Below are 20,160 nucleotides of genomic sequence, written 5' to 3'. Positions count from 1 at the left end.
TCGGAACAACCATTTTTCCCCGTTCTCTGCGGGCGCGCGCCAAAAAAAGAAGTAGCGGCGGATCGCGTTGTTGCTCAAGCTGAGCAGATGTGGAGAGCTCTACGCCATTGATCTGTCGGAGGTTCCTTTGGAGGGATTTCGTGCACTTCGTACCTCGTGCTGCTGTAGTATGCAGCTTTAGCCCAACTGTCATCGCAGCTCAGGTTTCTAGACGGCTCCTCCTTTGAATCGTCAACATGGCAGAAAGCCACCAGCCGACACCGCAGGTACCTCCGGCGCAGCAGCCACAGCAACAACAGCAGTCCGCGACTCCTTTGGCGTGCCAGAAAGTGCCAGATGTCATTCGAAACTACCGTCCTGTCAAGGTGAGGAGACAGTTCGTTTCTTCCGCAAACCATTGGTTATTGACGGTTTTGGTCACTTCCAGGCTTTCAAGACCTCCAAGCAGGAACCGACCAACCATGTGACCTCGCTGGATTTCGACGATCAAGGGGATTATTTAGTGGCCTCAGGCGATGATGATACGATTCAGATCTTTGATATCAAGGAGGGGAAGCCCACCAAATCGGTTCCCAGCAAGAAATATGGGGCGCATCTGGCGAGGTTTACCCACCACTCGCGGCAGGTCCTCCACGCGAGCACCAAGGTCGATGGTAGGCGTGCTGTATTCCCTGTGCTTGTTGACATTGCTCATTCGGTACAGACTCGTTGCGCTTGCTTGATCTTCATAACGAAGGCTATGTGCGATACTTCTCGGGCCATACAGACAAAGTGACTTGTTTGGCGCTATCCCCTGGGAGCGATTCGTTTATCTCGTGCTCCAAGGATGATACCGTTGCACTGTGGGACCTCGGTTCGCGGAATGCGCAAGGAAAGCTGAAAATTGCCACCCCGTACCTGGTCGCGTTTGACCCGTCTGCCTCCGTTATTGCGATTGCGTCCCAGTCAACCTCGTCGATTCTGCTGTACGACTTCCGCAACTACGACAAGTCCCCCTTCTCCACCTTCGATCTTGCACCTTACGAAGAAAAATACACTCCGTCCACACGCGGACGAGCGTGGACGCGGCTGGAGTTTTCCAATGACGGGAAGTTCTTGATTGTGGGGACGGACTATCATGGCCATTTCCTCCTTGACGCCTTCGAGGGTACCATGAAGGCGTTTTTGGTTGGCAAGAACGGGTCCCCTGGGCGCGCTGCACCGGTGTCAACGACGGGGAAGCCCCTCGGTCAGGGCGATGTATGCCTCACCCCCGACGGACGATACGCGGTTGGAGGCTCTGGCGACAGCCCGGACGTCCTGGTTTGGGACACGCAGCAAGCCCCGGAACCGAACAACTATCTGCAGCCGATGACCAGGTTACCCCACCGGGGCCGAACTGCTCTCATTGAATCGAATCCCCGATATAACATGCTTGCTAGCGCCGATAAGGAGGTTGTTTTCTGGCTTCCTGAAGAAAATGCGAAGCCGTCTGAGAAATAACAGAAGTCAAAAGAATGGCCACAACCGTGGCTCGCGGGCTTCTCCCGAAGTGTGGAAGGTCCGATTTTATTTCTGCATCTGGTCTGGATCGACTTGCTAGGGACCACTGACACTGCTTTGTCATGCTTGCGGAATAACGAGAGCGCAAGACTTAGCTTTTGCGGTCCTTTTCCTTGCCAACCAAACTCCGAGCCGTTTCACAAACCCACACCAAAGGTCCCTCCAACTCCTCATCATTATCCCTGTGCGCCTCGATTATGGCTTCGATTTGTTTGACAACAGTGCGGTTACTGGATATGGTAACCGTCCCAGTTACCCATCCATACATGAACACGCTATAGTTGATATCCGACAATATTTCTGTTATCTTGTGTGATATCGGGGGAAGACGGCCCTGTGCAACGGCCGCCTCGATGGCAGGACCGGCATCCACGGGTCTAATCGGCAGTTTCCACTGTGGCGGTATTTCAAAATCCGACAGCTCCTGGAACTTCTGGATGAGGGATTGGTGATCGCAGCCTCCATAAGGGCCATCGCCCATCAATATTTCCGTGCGTCGTTTTTCGGTGTCGGTCCCGATGATGTTTACAATCTCGCGCATCCGCTTCATCGCTTCCTGCGTGCATACCATCTCGTGTCCATCCATTGCCGGCCAGAGTTCCGTCGGTAGCAAGGGCCTCTCCCTCTCGACTTCGAGCTGCCGGAGGATGGCTCGGTGGAAGTTGTTGGAAAGGTGGATGTCTTTGAAGTGCGACAGATCCGACACAGCAGCGAGCAGCAGCGTGCAGTCCACGTTGAGCGTTGGGGTGAATCGTTTGAACGGCGTGGGCAAAAGGTGGCGCAAGTCCTCGGGTGTTGTTCCTGGCTGTCCTCCAGGACAGGGACCAAGGACTCTCGGCCCACAGTCTATCTCAACACCATAGCTTCGTATTAGCTTCAGAAGGTCGTCAATCTCAGAGCTTCTGCCTTTCTCCAGCTTTGGAACTACTAAACGTAGCCGCGGGTGTCTGTACTGCACCCGTGTCGCATTAGCCGCCTTTCTCATATCACTCGCCAACTTGACGAGCTCAATCTCATCCTCATCATCCTCACTCTCATCCCCATCCCCATCCCCCTCATAATTTCGTAACACCGTCCTCTCCGCCCCATCCTCCCCATCAGACCCCTCCGAATCCCCCTCCCACCCCTTCTTCGCCATCTCAAACAAAAGCCTCGACTCCGAAACCGTCGAAACCTTCACCCACTCCTCCCCATCATCAGCCACAATATCCACATATACACTCCTTCGCTTATCCAAATCCGGCCGCTTGCGCCCATCCTCACCTCCATCCATCGTCCCCATCCTCCCCCCATCCCTCTCCCAATAAAACCTCTTCCCAAACGCCACCAGCCCCGAACAAGACCGTCTCGCAACAGTCCACACAGCCTCGTAGAACGGCAAATTCGACGACCGCAGCGAGTGCATCACCCGCCGCTCTACATCGCTAGCCCCATCTGCACTGCCGTCGCCAGTAGTAGCAGCTGCGGCGGTTTCAAGCTGCCTGCCTAGTTTCTCCAGTGTCTTTAGCTCAGACGCGACGCTTGATCGGAGGGTCCGCGCTTCCACGACTTGCGGGTTGCGTTGGGTTTGGAGGAGGAGGGACTGGAAGGTGTCCATTTCGGCGATGAGATGGTGGCTTCGGGATATGAGCGACGTTGCTAGTGACTGGCTTGTTTCGGGCGTTGTTGCGGTGGGGTCGGCTTCTTGCGCTGGGGTGTTGGGAGTGGCCATTGTGTCGTTGTAGAGGTTCTTGTTTTTTTTTTTCTTTTGGAGAGGGGTGTTGAGGTGATAGGGTAGCTTTATGCGTGCGTCGCTGTATAAGTATATATTTCTCGTTGCGCTGGTCGCGGGGTTAAGGATGCTAGGATTGAATTATATATAGCGGGGGAATCTCAAATAGCAGCGAGAAGCAGGTGTTGAGTGAGTCATTAGCGGAGTACAGATCTAAACCGATATAAACATCAGGTATCCACAGAATTGAATCGAAGGTTCTTGAAGGGAGATGCAGACAGGCAGGCAGGTAGTTACGGGGTAAGGCTGGCTCTTGAAAAGTGGAAATGTTTATCGTGGGGCAGATGGGCGGCTTCCATACTACTGACGTAGCGCCTCCGCCTTTGCGTCGTCTCCGACTCATGCTGCTTTTATACTTTTACTCTCTTGGTGGGATTCTGTTGGAGAAGAGAAATACGTCAAGGTGCTCGCATCTAAGTGTGTGATTCAAAGTGTGCTGCTGGGATGTAGCGCGTTCTGGGGTCATTTTGGAAAAGAGGAGTCTCGTTCAATCAAAGATAATAAATAAATATTCAGGGAATATAGAACAGCAAAATGAATACCATCTCCACAAGCTACACGAACGAAGAAGAAAGCAAAGAATTGAAAGCGAGAAGAAGACAGGTTCAAAACAGAACACCGGGCCAACGCCGTGACATACATGCCCGCCAGGTATAGCGGTGGCAGCGTCGGAACAGGCCAACAGGTCCAGTTGTATCCAAATGAGCCGACAGGTAAGGGTATCTCCACCCTCGATATCAATACACAGTGGCGTACAGGATGCACCACTAATAATCGCGACTCAAGAAGCCCTCCATCCCCACTGTTAGGATGCCACCTTACGCTTAGTCCTTGCCCGTGAGTCGCTTTCTTTCGCTCGAATTGCGCGGGGACTCATCGTCGTCGGACCACTTGTCACCGTCTTCGCCGACCGCGAAGATGGTCTCACCATCGAGAGACTCGCGCTGGCGGGGGGCAGACGGAACGGGCTTAGGAGGAATAGGGGACAGGTCGCGACGGTGTCCCGAGCCATAGTGGCTCTCCAAGCCACCCATGGGTCCTTCCTCCTCGTCTAAACCGCTGCCGAGGGACCGGATCTCAAATCCGTCATCGTCTTGGGCAAGCTGTAGACAACGTTAGCACAAAATCTTCGACCCAAACTGATTCTAAGGTGGTGGAAACGTACCTCGTCACTCATGGCGAATCGTCGGTTGTTCGCGGTAGGTCGCCACAGGTAGGCCACAAATGCAATATCGAAGAGATACACGATGTTAAGCCAGCCGTCCAGGACGAACCAACGGGTCTTCCAGTGGTCCGGAACGAAGCTGGCATCACTGCGGCCAGCAAAGGAGATCGAGTTGAGGAAGAAGAAACCAAAGATCACAATGATGCTGCCCAGAATGCACCACCAGAGTTTTTTGTACATCATAGCCTTGGTCTTCTGCTTTCGGTCCACCAGATCCTTCATGGTCGCATTCAACGAGTTCAGCGTCCACACATAGAAAGCCGTCAAGGTACCGGCGAGCGGAAGCACAATCAGAAGGACAAGCGGGCCCGCACTATCTGGCGTGATGGACAGACTTGCAACGGCGTAAATGACGGCAAAGACGAAGTGAGCGATCGCGAGGATGCGGACATAGACCATCGTCCGGCCCAGGGAGGGTTTCACGACACCGTAGCCCATGCAGACGATGAGGAGTAGAAAGAACGAAAAGGAGTTCCGTCCGGCGTTGAGAACAGCGACAATCACCATTAGTGCCTTGGCCCCCATATTTAAACCATTCTGGTTTTGGAACTCTGGAGGGGGTCAGCGGCAAACGGACATAGGATGAGAGTTACATTTGACTTACCGTAGAAGCCCCAGGTCATCAACTGTTCGACAATCAAAAAGACGACAATGGCGGTAATGTAGTTTTGCACTGGCACTGCTAATTGTTAGCAACGGGATCGGAAGACCATAGGCGAGCACACCTACAAATATCATGTCGGTTCTGCACATATAGGAAGGCCCAGAAACTACTTCAAGTCAGCATATCCCTGAAAACACCACAAATCCGCTTTGTCTCCCCGGACAGAATACTCACATCCCAATAACCGCGTACACGATCGTCAAGCCCCCATAAAAGGGTAGCTTTGCAATCTGCGCAGCTGGGAGTTCACCATAGGCATTTCTGAATTCCACCACCGCTTTGTAGTCCTGCGGCGAGTAGCCATAAGTGCTCACGCAGTAGAACCCCGTCTTTTTGACCGGGTAGTTGATGGCGGCCGGGTTCTTGAGGTGGACGGCCTTGGTGATAATAGGGAATTTCGAGGCGTCAGTGGCGTTGGCCGCAAGTATGAAGGACCCTATTTGGTCTTCCGTGCAGTATTGCGCTTCCACACTCTTTTCGTCGCAAATGGTCTCTCTCTCCTAGAATATGTGTCAGAAAAACTCATCGCCGACAGTTGTCCCAAGGAAGTCTGCCTACATCGCTATCGTCGGATATGGGGCGTCCGATCAGAGCCTCATCACTCCATTCGAAGATCACCAAGCTAACCAGGGGATCCTTATCGCCAACATCGGCGGCTGGGGCGAATTTCGTCAAAATGAATGGGTCAACTTCACCGCCCCATGCTTTGCGACTATACATTCCCGAGCATCGCTGCCGGTGGGTTTCGTCCTGCGTCTATAAGGCAACAGCGTACCTGTTAGCATGAAGCCGATGAGCTGGGATTCCAAGGAGAGCGCACCAATTCCACTTCGTTCGCAAGCGTTCGTCCTGCCAATAAGGCAGCGAGGCCTAGGGTCTGAAACCAGCCCTTCATTGTTGCTGGTCAATAGGAAATACCCAGACAGTGGTTGTAATAAGTAGGCTCCGGAGGTACCCAGAGGAAAGGTCGATTTACGGATCGTACCTCATAAAGAGGGAGAGCGAAAAGGAGGGAGATCAGGGAAGTATAATAAAGCGCCGTATCAAAGAAACCCTATCCGCGTGGGAGACTAGCGATTAGTTGGCCGTTCCCCTAAGTTTATAAGGATCTTGACTCGGGTAAGAATAGTTCAGGACGGGAAAGCTCAATAGGAACTGGAAGTTAAGATGAAGCGTGGCTGCGAACCGGGGAAGCCGCGTGTAGTAATGGAGGATCCCGCCTTATCTAATACGGCCCGCTGTCACCGCCCAGGCACCAAGGAATGATTTTCTTTTCTTTTCTGCCCGCTCTTTTGTATAACTTTGTATCGACTTGAGTAAATCTTTTGCAGTTTGTGTTCGATTTTATTTGCGAAGATATAGTCAAGATGCCTCAAAAGGAGCTTGTGGACCCGTGCTCCGATTGTCGTGAGTTCGAGTCCATCTTGACCCAGCGCAATCGTCGTCTATGCCAGTCTGTTGACCCCGTTCATCACCCCACTTTCGAGAAAGATAGACTTGCTGACCACGTCATATTTTAATACAGAAACTGTTATAAACGCGCGGTAAGCCTCAAGGTGCTGAGGCGCACGGAAAACTATCGGCTTCGTAAAGCCCCTTTCCCCAGGACCGGGCCGTTGAATCTCGCCTTCCCACTCTCCTACGGCCTTTCTTCAACCGTTCTGCTGCATATGTTACACGACCAGCTCGACGCTCAGCTTGCGAAGCCACGCGGACCTCCGGGATATAATTTACATGTGCTGATTATTGAGCCTTCGACTATCTGTCCTTCAAGTCCGTCACACGAGGAAGGCTTTGAAGCGGCGCAAAAATGCTTCCCTCATTTCTCTTTCACCCGGGTTTCCTTCCACGATATCTTTGATTTCGTCCCCGACATCTTGGAGACGATGTCCCAGTTCGCCGGAAGTTCTTTCGTCGACAACCCATCTCTGTCGAATCAAGAACGACTGGCCGCTTTTCGCGCTTCCATCTCAACGGCTACCTCCCGAGCCGACGTGGACTACATTCTGATGAATAGACTTGTCGTCGCATTCGCAAAGAAGATGGATTGCCGGGCTGTCCTGTGGGGCGACTCGGACAGTAAGCTTGCGGCGAAAACCCTAGCAAATGTTGCCAAAGGCCGGGGTTCATCGGTGACCTGGCAGGTGTCCGACGGCATGTCCCCGTTTGGCTTAGAATTCAGCTTCCCGCTGCGGGACTTGTTCACCACAGAACTTCAGAATTACGCCACTTTCTTCCCAGAGCTGTCTGAAATTATTATTCGGGATGAACCACCCTCGGAAAATACGCTGACCAAGAATCTATCTATTGACGAACTGATGATGCGTTATGTCCAGACGCAGGGCGAGAAATACCCTGGTGTCATGCTCAACGTGACGCGAACAGCGGCCAAGTTGGATCCCTCCCAAGCGCCCATGACAACGCAATGTCCCTTCTGTGGAAATGCAGTGTCAGAATCCGATGGAGAGAGTGTATTCTGTTACGGCTGTAACCGGTCTAGACCCGAGTCAAGTCCATGATTAAAAAAAGAAAAAAAGAAAAGAAAAGAAAAGTCTGAATGTCTTATTGTCATGAACGCAGCCATCCATCTCAAAGGATTAAAAAAAATTACAAGAAGCAAGATGGCAAAAGCTAGCAAGGATCACAAAAAAATAAGGCGTGGGCCGTCACATGTCACATCAATCATATGTCATTGTCTGGTTTTCCTGGAGTTGTCAGCGATTCCAGTTTCCACATCCTCTTCACGATGAGTGGAACCCCCGAACCAACCTCGCCGTGGTTGACCCCTTGATTGCTGTCTCGCTGGGGCCGGTCTGGAAACATCTGCGCCCTGTGCTTGGTCATAGCTAGGCGGGTCGTCCGAGGAATTTGCATGATGCCTATCCCATTCATCCGGCAAGCTTGGATCGACCTCATCGCCTTGCCGCCGTTGTCGTTTGGCAATCGACTTGGCTCCCTTCTCCCGCAAGTGCTTTTCCAAGGCGATCGCGTTCCGGGTGTTGCATTTGTAAATGGCGTCTGCGACATCTCCGACAAACGGAACCAGGCCGATCAGGAAGTCGATGATGACATTGACGAGCATCATCATTCGAATACGCGACGGAAGCCCACCGTCGATGCCTTCACAGCTCTTTACGACCATCATGGCCAACGCGGTATCGGCGACATCGCCAGCACTGGAAGAAACACGGGAATTAGCGCCTGGAGCAAGGGAAGGCTAGGACCGAGACCACTCCTGTAACTATACTCACAAAGGGATTAAAGCAATGACACTCCCCCAGCCAAATCGTATACCACACAGGTTGAACAGACAGTAGTCCAGTCTGTACGCACGTCGCTTCACCTTCGTGAGGATTTTCTGGTCATTCTCAGAGAGACCGGGCGGGATGGCCTTTGCTCGCTTCTGCTTCTTTTTGCCGAACGCGCGGTTCAAGCGTGAAGCGGGGACTTCCTCGAAGTAGGGGTCCTGCAGGATACCAACGCATGTGAGCCAAAGAGCACAACACCGTCAGACGACGTGGTGTGCGACAACATACCTCTGTTCCAAAATGGTTCCTTGCCGACTCGGCCAGGACTTTCTTGCCGACCAGGGAGACGAGTGCTCCAGACATGATTCTTTCGTAGAGTAATTCAAGAAAGGGGTTGCGTCCTTGAGCCTAGGATTTCCCATGCAAAACCTCTATGACCAGGAAAAGGAAGACAATATATTCCTCTTGTACCGACCGACTAGGGGGCGGATTTCTTGTTTTCAGATCGAAAGAATGGTAACCACCCCGTAGGCGCTGGCCCGTCTTTAAATAACGGTGGTGGAACTATGAAATCTCGTTGGGCATGTGCTCGTGGGCCCGAATGAAAGGGGTTGACGCCGAAGTGCTATTGGCCTGTCTCTATTGAAAGAAATCTTGATTGAAAGAACCTGACGAGTAAACAATTAAAAAATAAAATAGACGCGGGAGAATAAATAGAAACGTCGCAGAGCATCATCTCCTGTCCGATCAGCAGGGAACGACCAGATTCGAGCCGACGACGTCATTCCCTTCCTTACATAAGGAAAACGGCCTGAGGCGATCCATTTCCTATTCCCGCCACAAGTCTCAGCCACACTAAGCACAGCCATTACTGTGGCGCACCAACCGGTGGCTCAACACATCCATCATTGGCTGGAGACGCCACAACCATATCAGTCCAACACACCTGACTGACGCCAGCTATGGATGCGACAACCTTTTGACTCCCAACCAACTCTCGGATGTTGAGACGATTCGGCCCACTCAACTTTCCCTACACCTTCATTTTCTCGAGACATCTGATCGGGCTGTGATCCACACCGACTTTTTCTTTCCCTCACGCGCAGTACGATTCAGGGCTGGCGTTTTGCCAAGCGCCCTCGGAGCTGCATCATCGTGCTGCCCGCCCCCTCCTCGGATCTCCGTCGCTTGATCACCCTGCACGTTTGGCTCGAGAGAGCTTTATTATTATACGCGTGGCATTGTTGAAATGCTAGAGCATATTAGACAATATGACCGAAATAAATATGAAGTTAGAAGATTGTAAGTCCGGTCACCGTCTCCTATCTTGGGGTTCCCCAGAGTGGGTTCTACCACAATGGATAGTGGAGTGCTGACCAGGTGATCTGATGTCTATAGGGCTGGATGACTTGTGTGTCCGGTTCATCATTAACCTACCTCGCGAAGAGCTGGAATCTGTCGAGCGGATATGCTTTCAGGTTGAGGAGGCGCAATGGTTCTATGAAGATTTCATCCGGCCGCTTGACCCGGCTCTTCCCTCGCTTTCTTTGAAGGCCTTTGCCTTGCGCATCTTCCAGCATTGTCCGCTGATGTCACAATGGTCCCACTACCACCACATGACCGCGTTCTCGGAGTTCCTGGCCTACAAGACCCGTGTCCCGGTCCGTGGCGCGATCATGCTCAACCGGGAAATGGACGAGGTGGTGCTGGTGAAGGGCTGGAAGAAGGGGGCCAATTGGAGCTTCCCTCGCGGTAAGATCAATAAGGACGAGAAGGACCTTGATTGTGCCATTCGGGAGGTCTATGAGGAGACTGGGTACGACATCCACCAAGCGGGGCTGGTCAAGAACGATAAGGATGTCAAGTTCATCGAGATCACGATGAGAGAGCAACATATGAGGCTCTACGTTTTCCGCGATGTGCCCCGCGACGCATACTTCGAGCCCCGCACCCGGAAGGAGATTAGTAAAATCGAGTGGTACAAGCTTTCCGAGCTGCCTACTCTGAAACGGAGTAAGCAGCAGGATCAAGGGGTCGCGGTCGCCAACGCGAATAAGTTCTACATGGTCGCGCCCTTCATGCATCCGCTCAAGAAGTGGATTGCGCAGCAGAAGAAGCTGGATATGAAGAACCAGGTGGGTTCCAGGCAGGTTGTCCAGAGTGAAGGAGATATGTCAATGGACGAAGGCGGTTTTGGCGCCAACAATTATAACGCAACGCCAAACCTACCGCGCACGGAATTGGCGGTTGGAAGTGACTTGCCTGAAGTTGCATCTTCGCAGGATGCCTCCGCTCATCTCAAGCGCCTGTTGAACATCAATAACATGATGAAAATGCAAGGACAGGCTCACCCAGCGGAGACGTCACAAGCATCCAGCGCGGATCCCCTCAAATCGAATGCCCTTTTAGAGCTTCTAAGGAGCGGATCCCAGGGTCCTACTCCAGAAAAGGCTACGCCCGGGGAAGCCCCGATAGGGGCTCCACCCCCGCTTCAACCGGTTGCCCACCCTGGGCCCAATTTCTTTCCAGGGTTTCCGCAGCAGCATCCTTTCCCTGGACAATTTGTCAATACAACCCCACCGAAGGGTGCTTCCATGCCTCCTCTTCCACCCATGCATAGTATGAACCAGCATGCAATGGTACAAGGGTTCCCTGCGCCATCTCAGCAGATGCCTCCTTCCTACCCTCCTCAATCGCGTCCAGCACAGCCCTTTCATCCAGCCATGGTATCGACAGCCCCGTTTCCTCCACCCAACCCGGCGCCTGCCAGCCGCCCTTACCAGCGAACCGGGGATCCTGAGTTTTCGCAACCTCCTCGCCAGCTTTCCCAGGCTGAGGGCGCAGCTGTGCCCCCGGCCAATCAATTGCCGCCACCGAAGCTCACCAGTCACTCACTGGCCCTCCTTAACGTGTTCAAGGATGAGGCGGCCAAGACTCCGAAGTCCTCCCACGCAACACTGGCGCCACAGACTGCGGATAAGACGCCGGCTCATGGACGTAAGTCGTCGCAACACCAGGACCAGTTGCTCAACCTGTTGAAAGGTTCTCCGTCCCGACCAGCACCCGTCGAGCTGCCAGGCCGACCGGTTTCTCCGGCTCAGCGACAGATCCTTCAAAGACCCCGTGGTGACGGCCAGGGAACGCAGAAAACCAGAGCTAGCTCCCGGACGACCCAGCCGAGCGGTGCATGGACTGCAGCAACTGTCTCCGGGCCTTTGGATGCCCCTCAATCTGCGGCCGGGACAAAGCCACCTCCCAAGCGAGCGCATAACGGACCGCATCGGAAGGGTGCCAAAGATCGACAGGCCCAGCCTCTTGCATCACCGATTACCATATTGCCTCGGCCTCAGTCTGCAAAGAAAGAGGTTCTGCCGGCCCAGGCACCGGCCCGGCCCCCGTCTCAGCCGTCGCGGAATTCGTCCCAACCGCGATCTGCCCGCAAGCAGAAATCCCCAGAGGCACCAAAACCGTTTCAACCGCAGATCCTCCGCCGCGCCGAGAACGCAGACAATATCCTGCCCATCCGGTCGAAAGAGGCCGCGAGCCCTGCGAAGCAGGAGGAGCCGCGACTTCGCAGTCCTCGACAGGAAACTGGCGCCCAGCGTTCCACCGCCTTTGACCGCCGGCCCAGTCAGACCACCACACAGAAGGAGACGCTTCTCTCTCTTTTCGGCAAACCGGCGGGGTCCCCTGGCGTGTCGCCCTCGGGACAGCTTGACCTTCGAACATCCGTTTCTCAGCCTCCTGCACCCTCCTCCGTTGTCAGCCCGCTGTCCCCTTTCAACCTTCCTGCACGGACCATGGCCGAGACCAGCCCGTCACCTGAGGCGGTCACCCAAGTCTCGGAGCCTAGCCGTGTTGCATCTCCGGATAATAAGGCGTTCTTGCTTGGATTTTTGCAAGGCGTTGCCAAGAGCCACAATTGAGAGGGTTTATCGTTACTTGAGTCGTGATTTTATGTAGATAACTGGAGTCGGGATAATTGCATATTACTATGCTAGCGCGGGAATAACCTGTCATCTTTTTTAGCATTTCTTTCAATTGATCATAAGTAGTATCATTATCGAGGTGGAGAATTGATTTTACAGGTAAATACCTAGGTAGTTTCAATCAGTACACTCAGTACATTGAATGACTTCGTAAAAGAAGCAGCTGATTGGCGGATGTCCAGGTGGTATTCTGCCACTGGATACCGCCTGTTGGGTCATATGTCATCTCTGTCGAACTATCCAGCTACCGATTCTCTACATCTTTAGGAAACCCCAACCCCCCAATGCTCCTGAAATCATGATGCGATCCGGAACATCGACGCGCGCTGTGTGCGCCCACTGCTCAAGCCGCAGCCGGTTATTCTCGACAACCGTCCACCGACCAAGCGACTCTCTTCCCCCTCCCCCGCCGGCCACCGGCTACGCTCGACTCACGAACCGGGGCCTAATCTCCATCACTGGGGCCGATAGCACGACTTTCCTCCAGGGACTCATCACGCAGAACATGATGGTCGCCAATGACCCGAACCGCGCAATCCGTCACACGGGATCATACACCGCTTTCCTCAATTCCCACGGCCGCGTGTTGAACGATGCTTTCCTATACCCCCAGCCCAGAACCGATGACGCTACGTCCGACGACCCCGCGTGGCTGATCGAGGTCGACAAGAACGAAGTCCCGAGTCTCTTGAAACATCTCAAGAAACACAAGCTTCGCGCTAAGTTAAAGCTCCGTGCGCTCGACGACGGCGAACGCACCATCTGGTCCGCGTGGAAGAACCACGCTGAGCCCCGCTGGGCGGCATACAACCTCGAATCGCAGGCCTTGTCGCCTTTCTCGCCGGACTCGTCTATCGCTGGGTGCGTTGATACGCGGGCGCCTGGATTCGGATCCCGACTCGTGACGCCGGGCGCGGAAGACCTCCGCGCTCACCTTGATGAGTCTAAAGTGGCGGGCGCTGAAGTGGACCTCGGTTCTTACACGGTGCGTCGCATGTTGCATGGGGTGGCGGAGGGCCAGTCCGAGATTATCCGCGAGTCTGCCCTGCCGCTGGAGTGCAATATGGATATGATGCGGGCGGTGGACTTCCGGAAGGGCTGCTACGTTGGGCAGGAGCTGACGATCCGCACCCATCATACGGGCGTGGTTCGGAAGCGTATTCTGCCGGTGCAGCTTTATGATGGTGGTCTTGGTGAGCTGGCGACCGACAGCCCGGTTTATGACCCGTCCACGAAGCTGGCTCTACCCCCGAGGGAGTCGAGTATCTCCAAGGCCGGTGGACGCAGAGGTCGCAGCGCCGGCAAATTCCTCAACGGCGTTGGGAATATCGGCCTCGCGTTATGCAGACTGGAGATGATGACTGATATCTCGCTCACTGGCGAAGGGACCATGTTCAGCCCAGACCAGGAGTTCCAGGTGTCGTGGACTGCATCGGAAGAGGGATCGGCGGGTCCGCAGCAGCCGGGAGAGGTGAAGTTGAAGGCGATCGTGCCGCCTTGGACAAAGGATTTTATCCTGTCCGGCGGGATGAAGAACACCAACAACCAGAGCCAGGCCGGCACGGAGGGTCATCGGGCCCGGGACTTTGTGGACCAGTTGGGGGAAGAAGAAGAAGCGCAGCAACAACGACGACATGAATAAAAAGGTAGTATTTCAAGCATGTACATTGTCATAACGAATCTATATTGTATAATAAATAGCAAAGTTAACGACGAGTGTTTCAGCCGTGAGGGTATCTTAACAATCTATACAAACGTAGCAAATCAACAAAAGTGTTCATAGAATCGACAATCAGCATAGTCGGATCATGCCAGGGGGTGCAAAGCAAGCTAGTTCCGTGCTCCAGCAGCAGCAGCGGCCTCCGCCGCATCAGCGGCTTCATCTTCTCTGCTGATCTGCTCCTCGAGCGCCTTGCGTTCCTTTTCCCGCTGCGCATTCTTCAGTCGCATCAGGGTCGCCTCCTCCAAACTTAAGCTGCTCGGACTGGCAGACCGGGAGTCCTGGTCTGCGGGTTTGGAGCTTGCAGCGGCAGCGGCGGAAGAGAAGGAAGCGAATGACGGGGCCTTTCCGGGCCTCTGCCCGACCCCGTTCGACCCCGCTGACTTTAGGCCTGGGAAATTGAAGCTCGGCTTGGGAGTTGACTGTGGGATAGGGTTTCGGTTTCCCTTCGACGGAGAAGGGCTGCGTGTTTCTGCTGGGGTAGCCTCTGTTGCCAGATCCGGTTGGTTACCAGATGCCCAGAAGACCGAGTTTACCACGGCCCAGTCGTTGTCCGCCTGGCGCCTCTTCTTCTCGCTGTCCAGAACAGCAGTGTGGGCGCTGACGATGGACGCAAAGACCACCACTCCCGTTGCGATGGTCTTCTTCTCCCGATTCTCCCCAACCCGCTGCCTTTTATCTTTGAGGAGCACCACGCTCTCGATCTTCCCAAACGGCTCAAACAGCTCCATCAAGCGATCCCGATCGAGATCCACCCCACGCCCCTCCCGCACCCAACGCACCTTGACCGCGCGCTCCAACTCCGGCACATTCGTGCCCCCCTCCCGCGACCTATCCACCCGCTGACTGCTCCTGTCCGCCGCGCGCTGCGCCTCCTCCGCCTCGCGCTGCGCAGCGCGTTCTTCCTCATCCACCTCCTTCTGCAATTTATCCACCGCCTCCTGCCTCCTCCGCCGCCCATCCTGCGCAATGCGATCAATCTCCCTTTGCAGCTTCTCCTCCGCGTCGTCATCAGCAGCGGCGGTCTCAGCCCCCATCCATGACCGCTTGACCCCGCGCTGCTGACCAGCACCCGGCACAGCGCCCGCCCGCTCCCTTGCCTCCAAATCCTCCCGCATCTTCCGCTTCGCAGCGTCCATCGTGTCCCGCTCGCGCTGCTTCCTCACGCGCGCCTCGCGCGCATTGTCGTAGAGTTGGCGCACCGCCGGGTCCGAGAGTACATCATAGGCGATCTGGAGGAGGTGGAACTTGTCGATGTCGGAGGCGGTCGGGTTGGCGATCTTGTCCGGGTGGTATTTGAGCGCTGTGCGACGATAGGCGCGTCGAATTTCGGTCTCTTGTACGCCGGGGGTGATGTCCAGGAGGGCGTAGAAGTCTTGGTTGGAGGCCGCGTGGGCCTTGAGGTCGTCGGTCGACATTGTGGTTTGGTGGTTGGTGTTTGTGGACGGATGAAAATTGAGTCCTCATCCGACTGTGGGATCGAGAGGTGTGGGGGAGAGAGGAATCTCAAATGGCGTGGATATGATGGATGTCAGATGAAGCTGAAGGCGGTGAGGTCGTTTTATCGGCGGAGATCAACATTGATGCGCTAGTCTGTATCGGGTAAATGGATGGAAAGCGGCCTCAGGCTTCTAGAACAGGGTGGACTATAAACATTTCGAAAATACTATATCAGGAAGTGTTCAACATGGGATGGACTTTAGGATGAATATCCTTGTTTTATGTTCTGATTGAAATCGTGGATAATACCGTAATTGTATTTAAGAGAGTGTTTAGGAACTCTATATATCTGTGTACTTGTCTGTGAGAATGATACGGTAGGGTGCCTAGTCCGATGTCAACACGTGCTCCCTAATTTCACTTGTCAGCTGTTTTGCCCAAGGTTGTCTCTGATCCTACTTCATTTTAACGTAAATGGGTCATGAAAATGCAAGCCAATCTCCCCTCTCCAGCCCAGTTAGCCCTTGCCCTGGCGATAGTCAAGCAAAAGCCAACCCATCTGGATGTCAAGGGTAGACCAAGCGTATTATGACCGAAGAATAGGCACATGTGGCTAATCATCGTCTCTAGAGTACATCCTCCAGATCCGTCAGCAAATCAAGAGCACGGCAGAAGCTGGCGGAATATACACTCAGAAGAAATACTTCGATAGCGTGTCCTTCTGGCAGCAGGCGTACGAGCGATCCGAAGCCGAACAGACCAAGCTTCTCGACTGTATCTACGACTTGGAGCGTCGGAATGACGCTCTCCTGGCTAAAGCGCAGGGACAGGACACGGCCGATGTAGAGAAAGTCGCAGGCTCGATGAAGAGGAAAGGTGGTGCTGGGGATAAGAACGGCAGTGGTGGACAGATGGCAAGGAAGAAAACGAAGACCCAGGGGCGTCTTACTCAGGTCGTCACCGTGCCAACCTTGCCCGATCTATGTAGAAAGGAGCTCGAGTATCAGGAAGAAGGTGGGTCTGATATACTTCTCGTGGGTCCACTTGGATGCTGACGGTGTTAGCTATGGGCCCGTTCATGCGACAGCTGTGCGCCCTGCAGAGGTTATTGATTAAACGTCCTACTCGTTTGGATGTAATTCACGCTGTGGTGGGATTTTGCAATGCGGCAGAAAGTGCTGTTATGGACGCAGTGCAGGAACCTGTTGCGGTGGCTCGTCCGGCCAAGAAGAAGGGTATACTCCAGACGAAACCACCAGATGCTCTTGACACATTGCGGACGATGGAGAACGCATTTGGCATCTTGCCACAGGCATTGAAAAAGATAACTAGCTCTGAGAAAATGGCACGAGACTCAGGGCAGGTACCGTATGTCCTGGTGGAACTCTACGAAACCATCATGGGTGCGCTGGAACGTCGCTGCAGAGCGAAAGCGGAGAGCTTCATGACGCAAACCAAGACCAAGGCCAAATCCTCAAAACGAAGCCAAAAAAAGTCTGGGCCAAAAGTATCTCCTGCCACCCACGGTTATGGCGCCCTCAGTGCAAATATGGAAGACGACATCGTTGCACGTTTTTCCTGCCTGCTTCACACGATGGCCCTGGCGCTCGAGCTTCCGGGACAGGAGCACCAAAGCATTCTCGAGGGATTTCTGTTCGTCTTGCTCAATCGAGTCGGGAAAGTTCTCAGTCTCTTCGTTTTTCAGGATCTACAGCTGCGTCCTGATCTCCGGATCGATTCGTCTAAACTCGCGCTTCCTAGGGGCCTGGAGATGGTTAATGAAATGACAATATGCGCAGCCCAGATGGAGGCAAGACAGCTAATTTGGGTTTTGGAGAGACTGTTAGCCCTGTTGAACGATTGCCCGGCAACTGTAACTTCAAAAATGAAGGAGAGATTGCAGGGTACTCTTCTTCAAGGGGTGTTTGGCATCAACTCCGAATGGCCGAGCCCACTGCAGCGCCCTGTTCGACCGGGTGGTGACGAACACAACACTCTAACGGCTCACTGTCGGGACTCTGATCAACCCGTCCCGGAGTGGTTCATCCAGGAGGTATGGAGACTTCTAGGATGGGGGATATTGACGAACAGTCGACCCAAAAACGAGGAATTAAGCGCCGAGTAGTAAGACTGACTACTTCCCCAGACGTTGACCGAAAGATATTGCGTGGCAAGGATAGCCACACAAGGGGCTGTATATTTATTTATTGAGCCCACTCAGGAGGTAACTATAAGTTATTTAATAATAGGGATGGATGGTGGGAGTGACAAGAGGGCACAAGGTGGGTTTCAACCATCATCCCTCGCATTTATCAATATAATATTCCCCTTTCTGTAACAGGCTTTCCCCCGTATTCATCCAGGCTCTGATAAACCTCTTCACATTGCACAAGGCCAGCCGTTCATGATTACCCCTGACAATGTGACCCGGATTATCGATGTGATGCAAGCTCCCATCGGATGGCTACGTGAGGTATCTCATGCATATCGGAAGGATACGTACATACATACTACCACACAAACACGGATAGATCCACCATCTTTAATCTATTGCCGCTACTAGATTTATGGTATGTAATCTCCCAACGGCTGATACGGGTGGTTGTCAAGCGAGGGAAGGTATATATGGTTGAAAGTAAGGTAGGTGTAGGTAAGTGTAGGTAAGCGCGGTATATACAGTGAGAAGTTCTCCGTCCTCCCTCTCCCTTCCCCTCCCCCCTTCCCCCTTTCTTCTTTCGTCTTCCTTCGTTTCATCTCATCATCCTCTATATCCTCCAGGGGTATACCGTCGAATATAGCCTCCATGAACAAACGCCATTATAATCAAGAAAGCAAACTGAAATGGGAATCAAAAGGAAATGTCAAAGACTCAAATCTGACCAATACCTCCAGGGAACAAGCCAAAAGGGTGCAGGAACTCATGAATCAAATATAGGACCGAATGCCGGCGTCCCCCGGGACTCCAACTCGTATACTACTGACTTGGTCACCCTTGGGTTGCTGATGACACAGACAGCTTCGGCATCGAATTCTTTCACGAGTTGTCGGATGATGGGCACCATGTCGACGCGTCCCGACTGATTAGTCTCGATGACAACGGGGTTGGCATCCATACGGCGCACCAGGTTGAGGACTTCCTGTCCATAGGTCCTCAAGGGGGCTCGTGTCTGCCACACAACACGGAGATCCGGACGATTATCATCGCCCAGGAAGGAGAGACATGGCCCGATGCCAGACCCCGTCGTGACAACTACCACACGCTTGAAGACGCGCATGGCATAAGCAAAGCCATAGATAAGGACGCCTCGTTTCCAAAGGTGGGTGGGTTGGTCTTTGATGCAGGCTGACGTCCAGTCACCGGCTTTGGAAACGAGACAGGAGAAGGACTTGCCGTCGGGGTCTGGGAAGGTTGCGAACCCGTGCCAGTCCCGAAGGGGGTGTTTGGCTAGCTGGATGCCTTTCCCAAAGCTGGTGGTCGTGTGATCCAGGTGCAACCTGATGGCGTGGGGTGAGAGGCGTTCGGGTCGGACTTTGACTTTCCGGAGCATCACCCATGGTTGCACAATGGCCACGACGGTAACCACTAAGAACCAGAAGGCAGGCAGTTTGACCAAGAAGAGGCCGAAGGGCTCGTTGGCTGCTTGACTGGCTTCGTCCGCAAAGACCAGTAGCAGAACCACGAAGAGAGCAATGACCATCCATGCAGAGAATCGGTGGGTGAGCTCGAAGTAGTCGTGTTTGATGAACCGGAATGCAGGGTACGCAACAATGACAATGGCGAGCAGCAAGACGACAATGAGATAGGCCAGGATAACAGGAGTCACCGAGATCGTGGACTGGCCTGTCGGAGGGGCCCAGTACTCCTTGGACATGAGGCCCAAGAAGCCCATGTACCAGATAACCGCGGCAATTCCACAGCCACTATGCACCCCCCCATAGTGGTAGACTTTGGCTGCCACGCGGCGAATCCACAACGGCGCTCCTCGAGGGATCCAACAGACAGTGACAAATATGGCGTTCACCACGAGGGGCTGTCGTGCAAGACCACATGCAAGAACGTTAGCTGCGGCAGCATTCACCAGTGCCAGCAGTTTCTGGTCCGTTGTCATGACTGCCACGAAGACGGCAACGTTGGCGAAGAAGACTAGGCCGAAAAGCCGACGATATACATAAAGGATGGCATATCGGATGGAAGCACACCTCTTCCTCCTGTTGACCTGCGACTCGAGATCGATGCTATCGTCATCCCCATGCGGATATGCCTGTAGCTTCTCAGACAGGAATCCTGACTGGGGCTTTTCAACATCCGCCAATGTTGTATCACTAGGGACTCTCCTGCCGGATGCACATCTGGCAACCGGGGGAAGCGTCACGGCCGTCGGTTTAAAGTCTGACATGGTGGCTCAGGCCGCTTGTTGAATGGAAGAGTGGTAGAAAGGTAGGTCAGAGGAGAGGAAACCCAGGGTCCAAGCCCAATGAACAAGAATCAAAGCATACAAAGACAGTTGCGAAGGCTGGGCAATTCCAAATAAGCATAAAACACAACCAACTGGGAGGGTGG

At 53.7% G+C, this 20,160-nt stretch overlaps 9 protein-coding genes across 9 annotated transcripts; 4 read left to right on the top strand and 5 right to left on the bottom strand.

Annotated features, from left to right (window-relative positions):
• Positions 1–146: 146 nt before the first annotated feature.
• On the top strand, positions 147–1,558 carry BDW47DRAFT_31922 (WD-repeat containing protein SWD2). The gene is made up of 3 exons (XM_024818738.1): positions 147–365; positions 428–653; positions 704–1,558. Exons 1-3 carry the CDS (start codon positions 237–239, stop codon positions 1,480–1,482), a joined length of 1,134 nt encoding a protein of 377 aa, XP_024672130.1. The 5' UTR covers positions 147–236; the 3' UTR covers positions 1,483–1,558.
• On the bottom strand, positions 1,558–3,570 carry BDW47DRAFT_131754 (uncharacterized protein). The gene has a single exon (XM_024817386.1). It carries the CDS (start codon positions 3,251–3,253, stop codon positions 1,634–1,636), a length of 1,620 nt encoding a protein of 539 aa, XP_024672129.1. The 5' UTR covers positions 3,254–3,570; the 3' UTR covers positions 1,558–1,633.
• A 226-nt stretch (positions 3,571–3,796) lies between these two features.
• Positions 3,797–6,359, bottom strand: BDW47DRAFT_105875 (putative integral membrane protein (Ptm1)). The gene is made up of 7 exons (XM_024812656.1): positions 6,023–6,359; positions 5,761–5,958; positions 5,377–5,702; positions 5,268–5,308; positions 5,143–5,217; positions 4,479–5,089; positions 3,797–4,416 (listed from the first exon to the last, which is right to left on the bottom strand). The coding sequence occupies exons 1-7, from the start codon at positions 6,095–6,097 to the stop codon at positions 4,138–4,140; spliced, it is 1,605 nt and encodes a 534-aa protein (XP_024672128.1). The 5' UTR covers positions 6,098–6,359; the 3' UTR covers positions 3,797–4,137.
• A 172-nt stretch (positions 6,360–6,531) lies between these two features.
• On the top strand, positions 6,532–7,994 carry BDW47DRAFT_105873 (uncharacterized protein). Its single transcript, XM_024812655.1, has 3 exons — positions 6,532–6,655; positions 6,728–7,898; positions 7,972–7,994. The coding sequence occupies exons 1-2, from the start codon at positions 6,570–6,572 to the stop codon at positions 7,719–7,721; spliced, it is 1,080 nt and encodes a 359-aa protein (XP_024672127.1). The 5' UTR covers positions 6,532–6,569; the 3' UTR covers positions 7,722–7,898; positions 7,972–7,994.
• BDW47DRAFT_31871 (DUF4112 domain-containing protein) lies at positions 7,807–8,944 on the bottom strand. The gene is made up of 3 exons (XM_024818737.1): positions 8,739–8,944; positions 8,454–8,668; positions 7,807–8,378 (listed from the first exon to the last, which is right to left on the bottom strand). The coding sequence occupies exons 1-3, from the start codon at positions 8,811–8,813 to the stop codon at positions 7,892–7,894; spliced, it is 777 nt and encodes a 258-aa protein (XP_024672126.1). The 5' UTR covers positions 8,814–8,944; the 3' UTR covers positions 7,807–7,891.
• A 777-nt stretch (positions 8,945–9,721) lies between these two features.
• Positions 9,722–14,081, top strand: BDW47DRAFT_117608 (decapping enzyme complex catalytic subunit DCP2; the record flags this gene model as incomplete). The annotated part of the gene is made up of 4 exons (XM_024815104.1): positions 9,722–9,752; positions 9,849–9,865; positions 9,899–12,267; positions 12,827–14,081. The coding sequence occupies 4 exons, from the start codon at positions 9,722–9,724 to the stop codon at positions 14,079–14,081; spliced, it is 3,672 nt and encodes a 1,223-aa protein (XP_024672125.1).
• A 118-nt stretch (positions 14,082–14,199) lies between these two features.
• On the bottom strand, positions 14,200–15,661 carry BDW47DRAFT_131750 (putative cell cycle control protein (Cwf23)). The gene has a single exon (XM_024817385.1). The coding sequence runs from the start codon at positions 15,575–15,577 to the stop codon at positions 14,270–14,272; it is 1,308 nt and encodes a 435-aa protein (XP_024672124.1). The 5' UTR covers positions 15,578–15,661; the 3' UTR covers positions 14,200–14,269.
• A 403-nt stretch (positions 15,662–16,064) lies between these two features.
• On the top strand, positions 16,065–17,755 carry BDW47DRAFT_105866 (uncharacterized protein). The gene is made up of 3 exons (XM_024812654.1): positions 16,065–16,171; positions 16,230–16,613; positions 16,664–17,755. Exons 1-3 carry the CDS (start codon positions 16,081–16,083, stop codon positions 17,722–17,724), a joined length of 1,536 nt encoding a protein of 511 aa, XP_024672123.1. The 5' UTR covers positions 16,065–16,080; the 3' UTR covers positions 17,725–17,755.
• A 702-nt stretch (positions 17,756–18,457) lies between these two features.
• On the bottom strand, positions 18,458–20,137 carry BDW47DRAFT_31799 (integral membrane protein TmpA). Its single transcript, XM_024818735.1, has one exon. The coding sequence runs from the start codon at positions 19,994–19,996 to the stop codon at positions 18,518–18,520; it is 1,479 nt and encodes a 492-aa protein (XP_024672122.1). The 5' UTR covers positions 19,997–20,137; the 3' UTR covers positions 18,458–18,517.
• Between the last annotated feature and the right edge of the window lie 23 nt (positions 20,138–20,160).

The sequence above is a fragment of the Aspergillus candidus genome (genome assembly GCF_002847045.1).
Source record: "Aspergillus candidus strain CBS 102.13 unplaced genomic scaffold BDW47scaffold_22, whole genome shotgun sequence".
In the NCBI taxonomy this organism is placed as follows: Eukaryota; Fungi; Ascomycota; class Eurotiomycetes; order Eurotiales; family Aspergillaceae; genus Aspergillus; species Aspergillus candidus.
The sequence above is the reverse complement of the archived record's forward strand: the minus strand, read 5'-3'. Positions and strand labels throughout refer to the sequence as shown.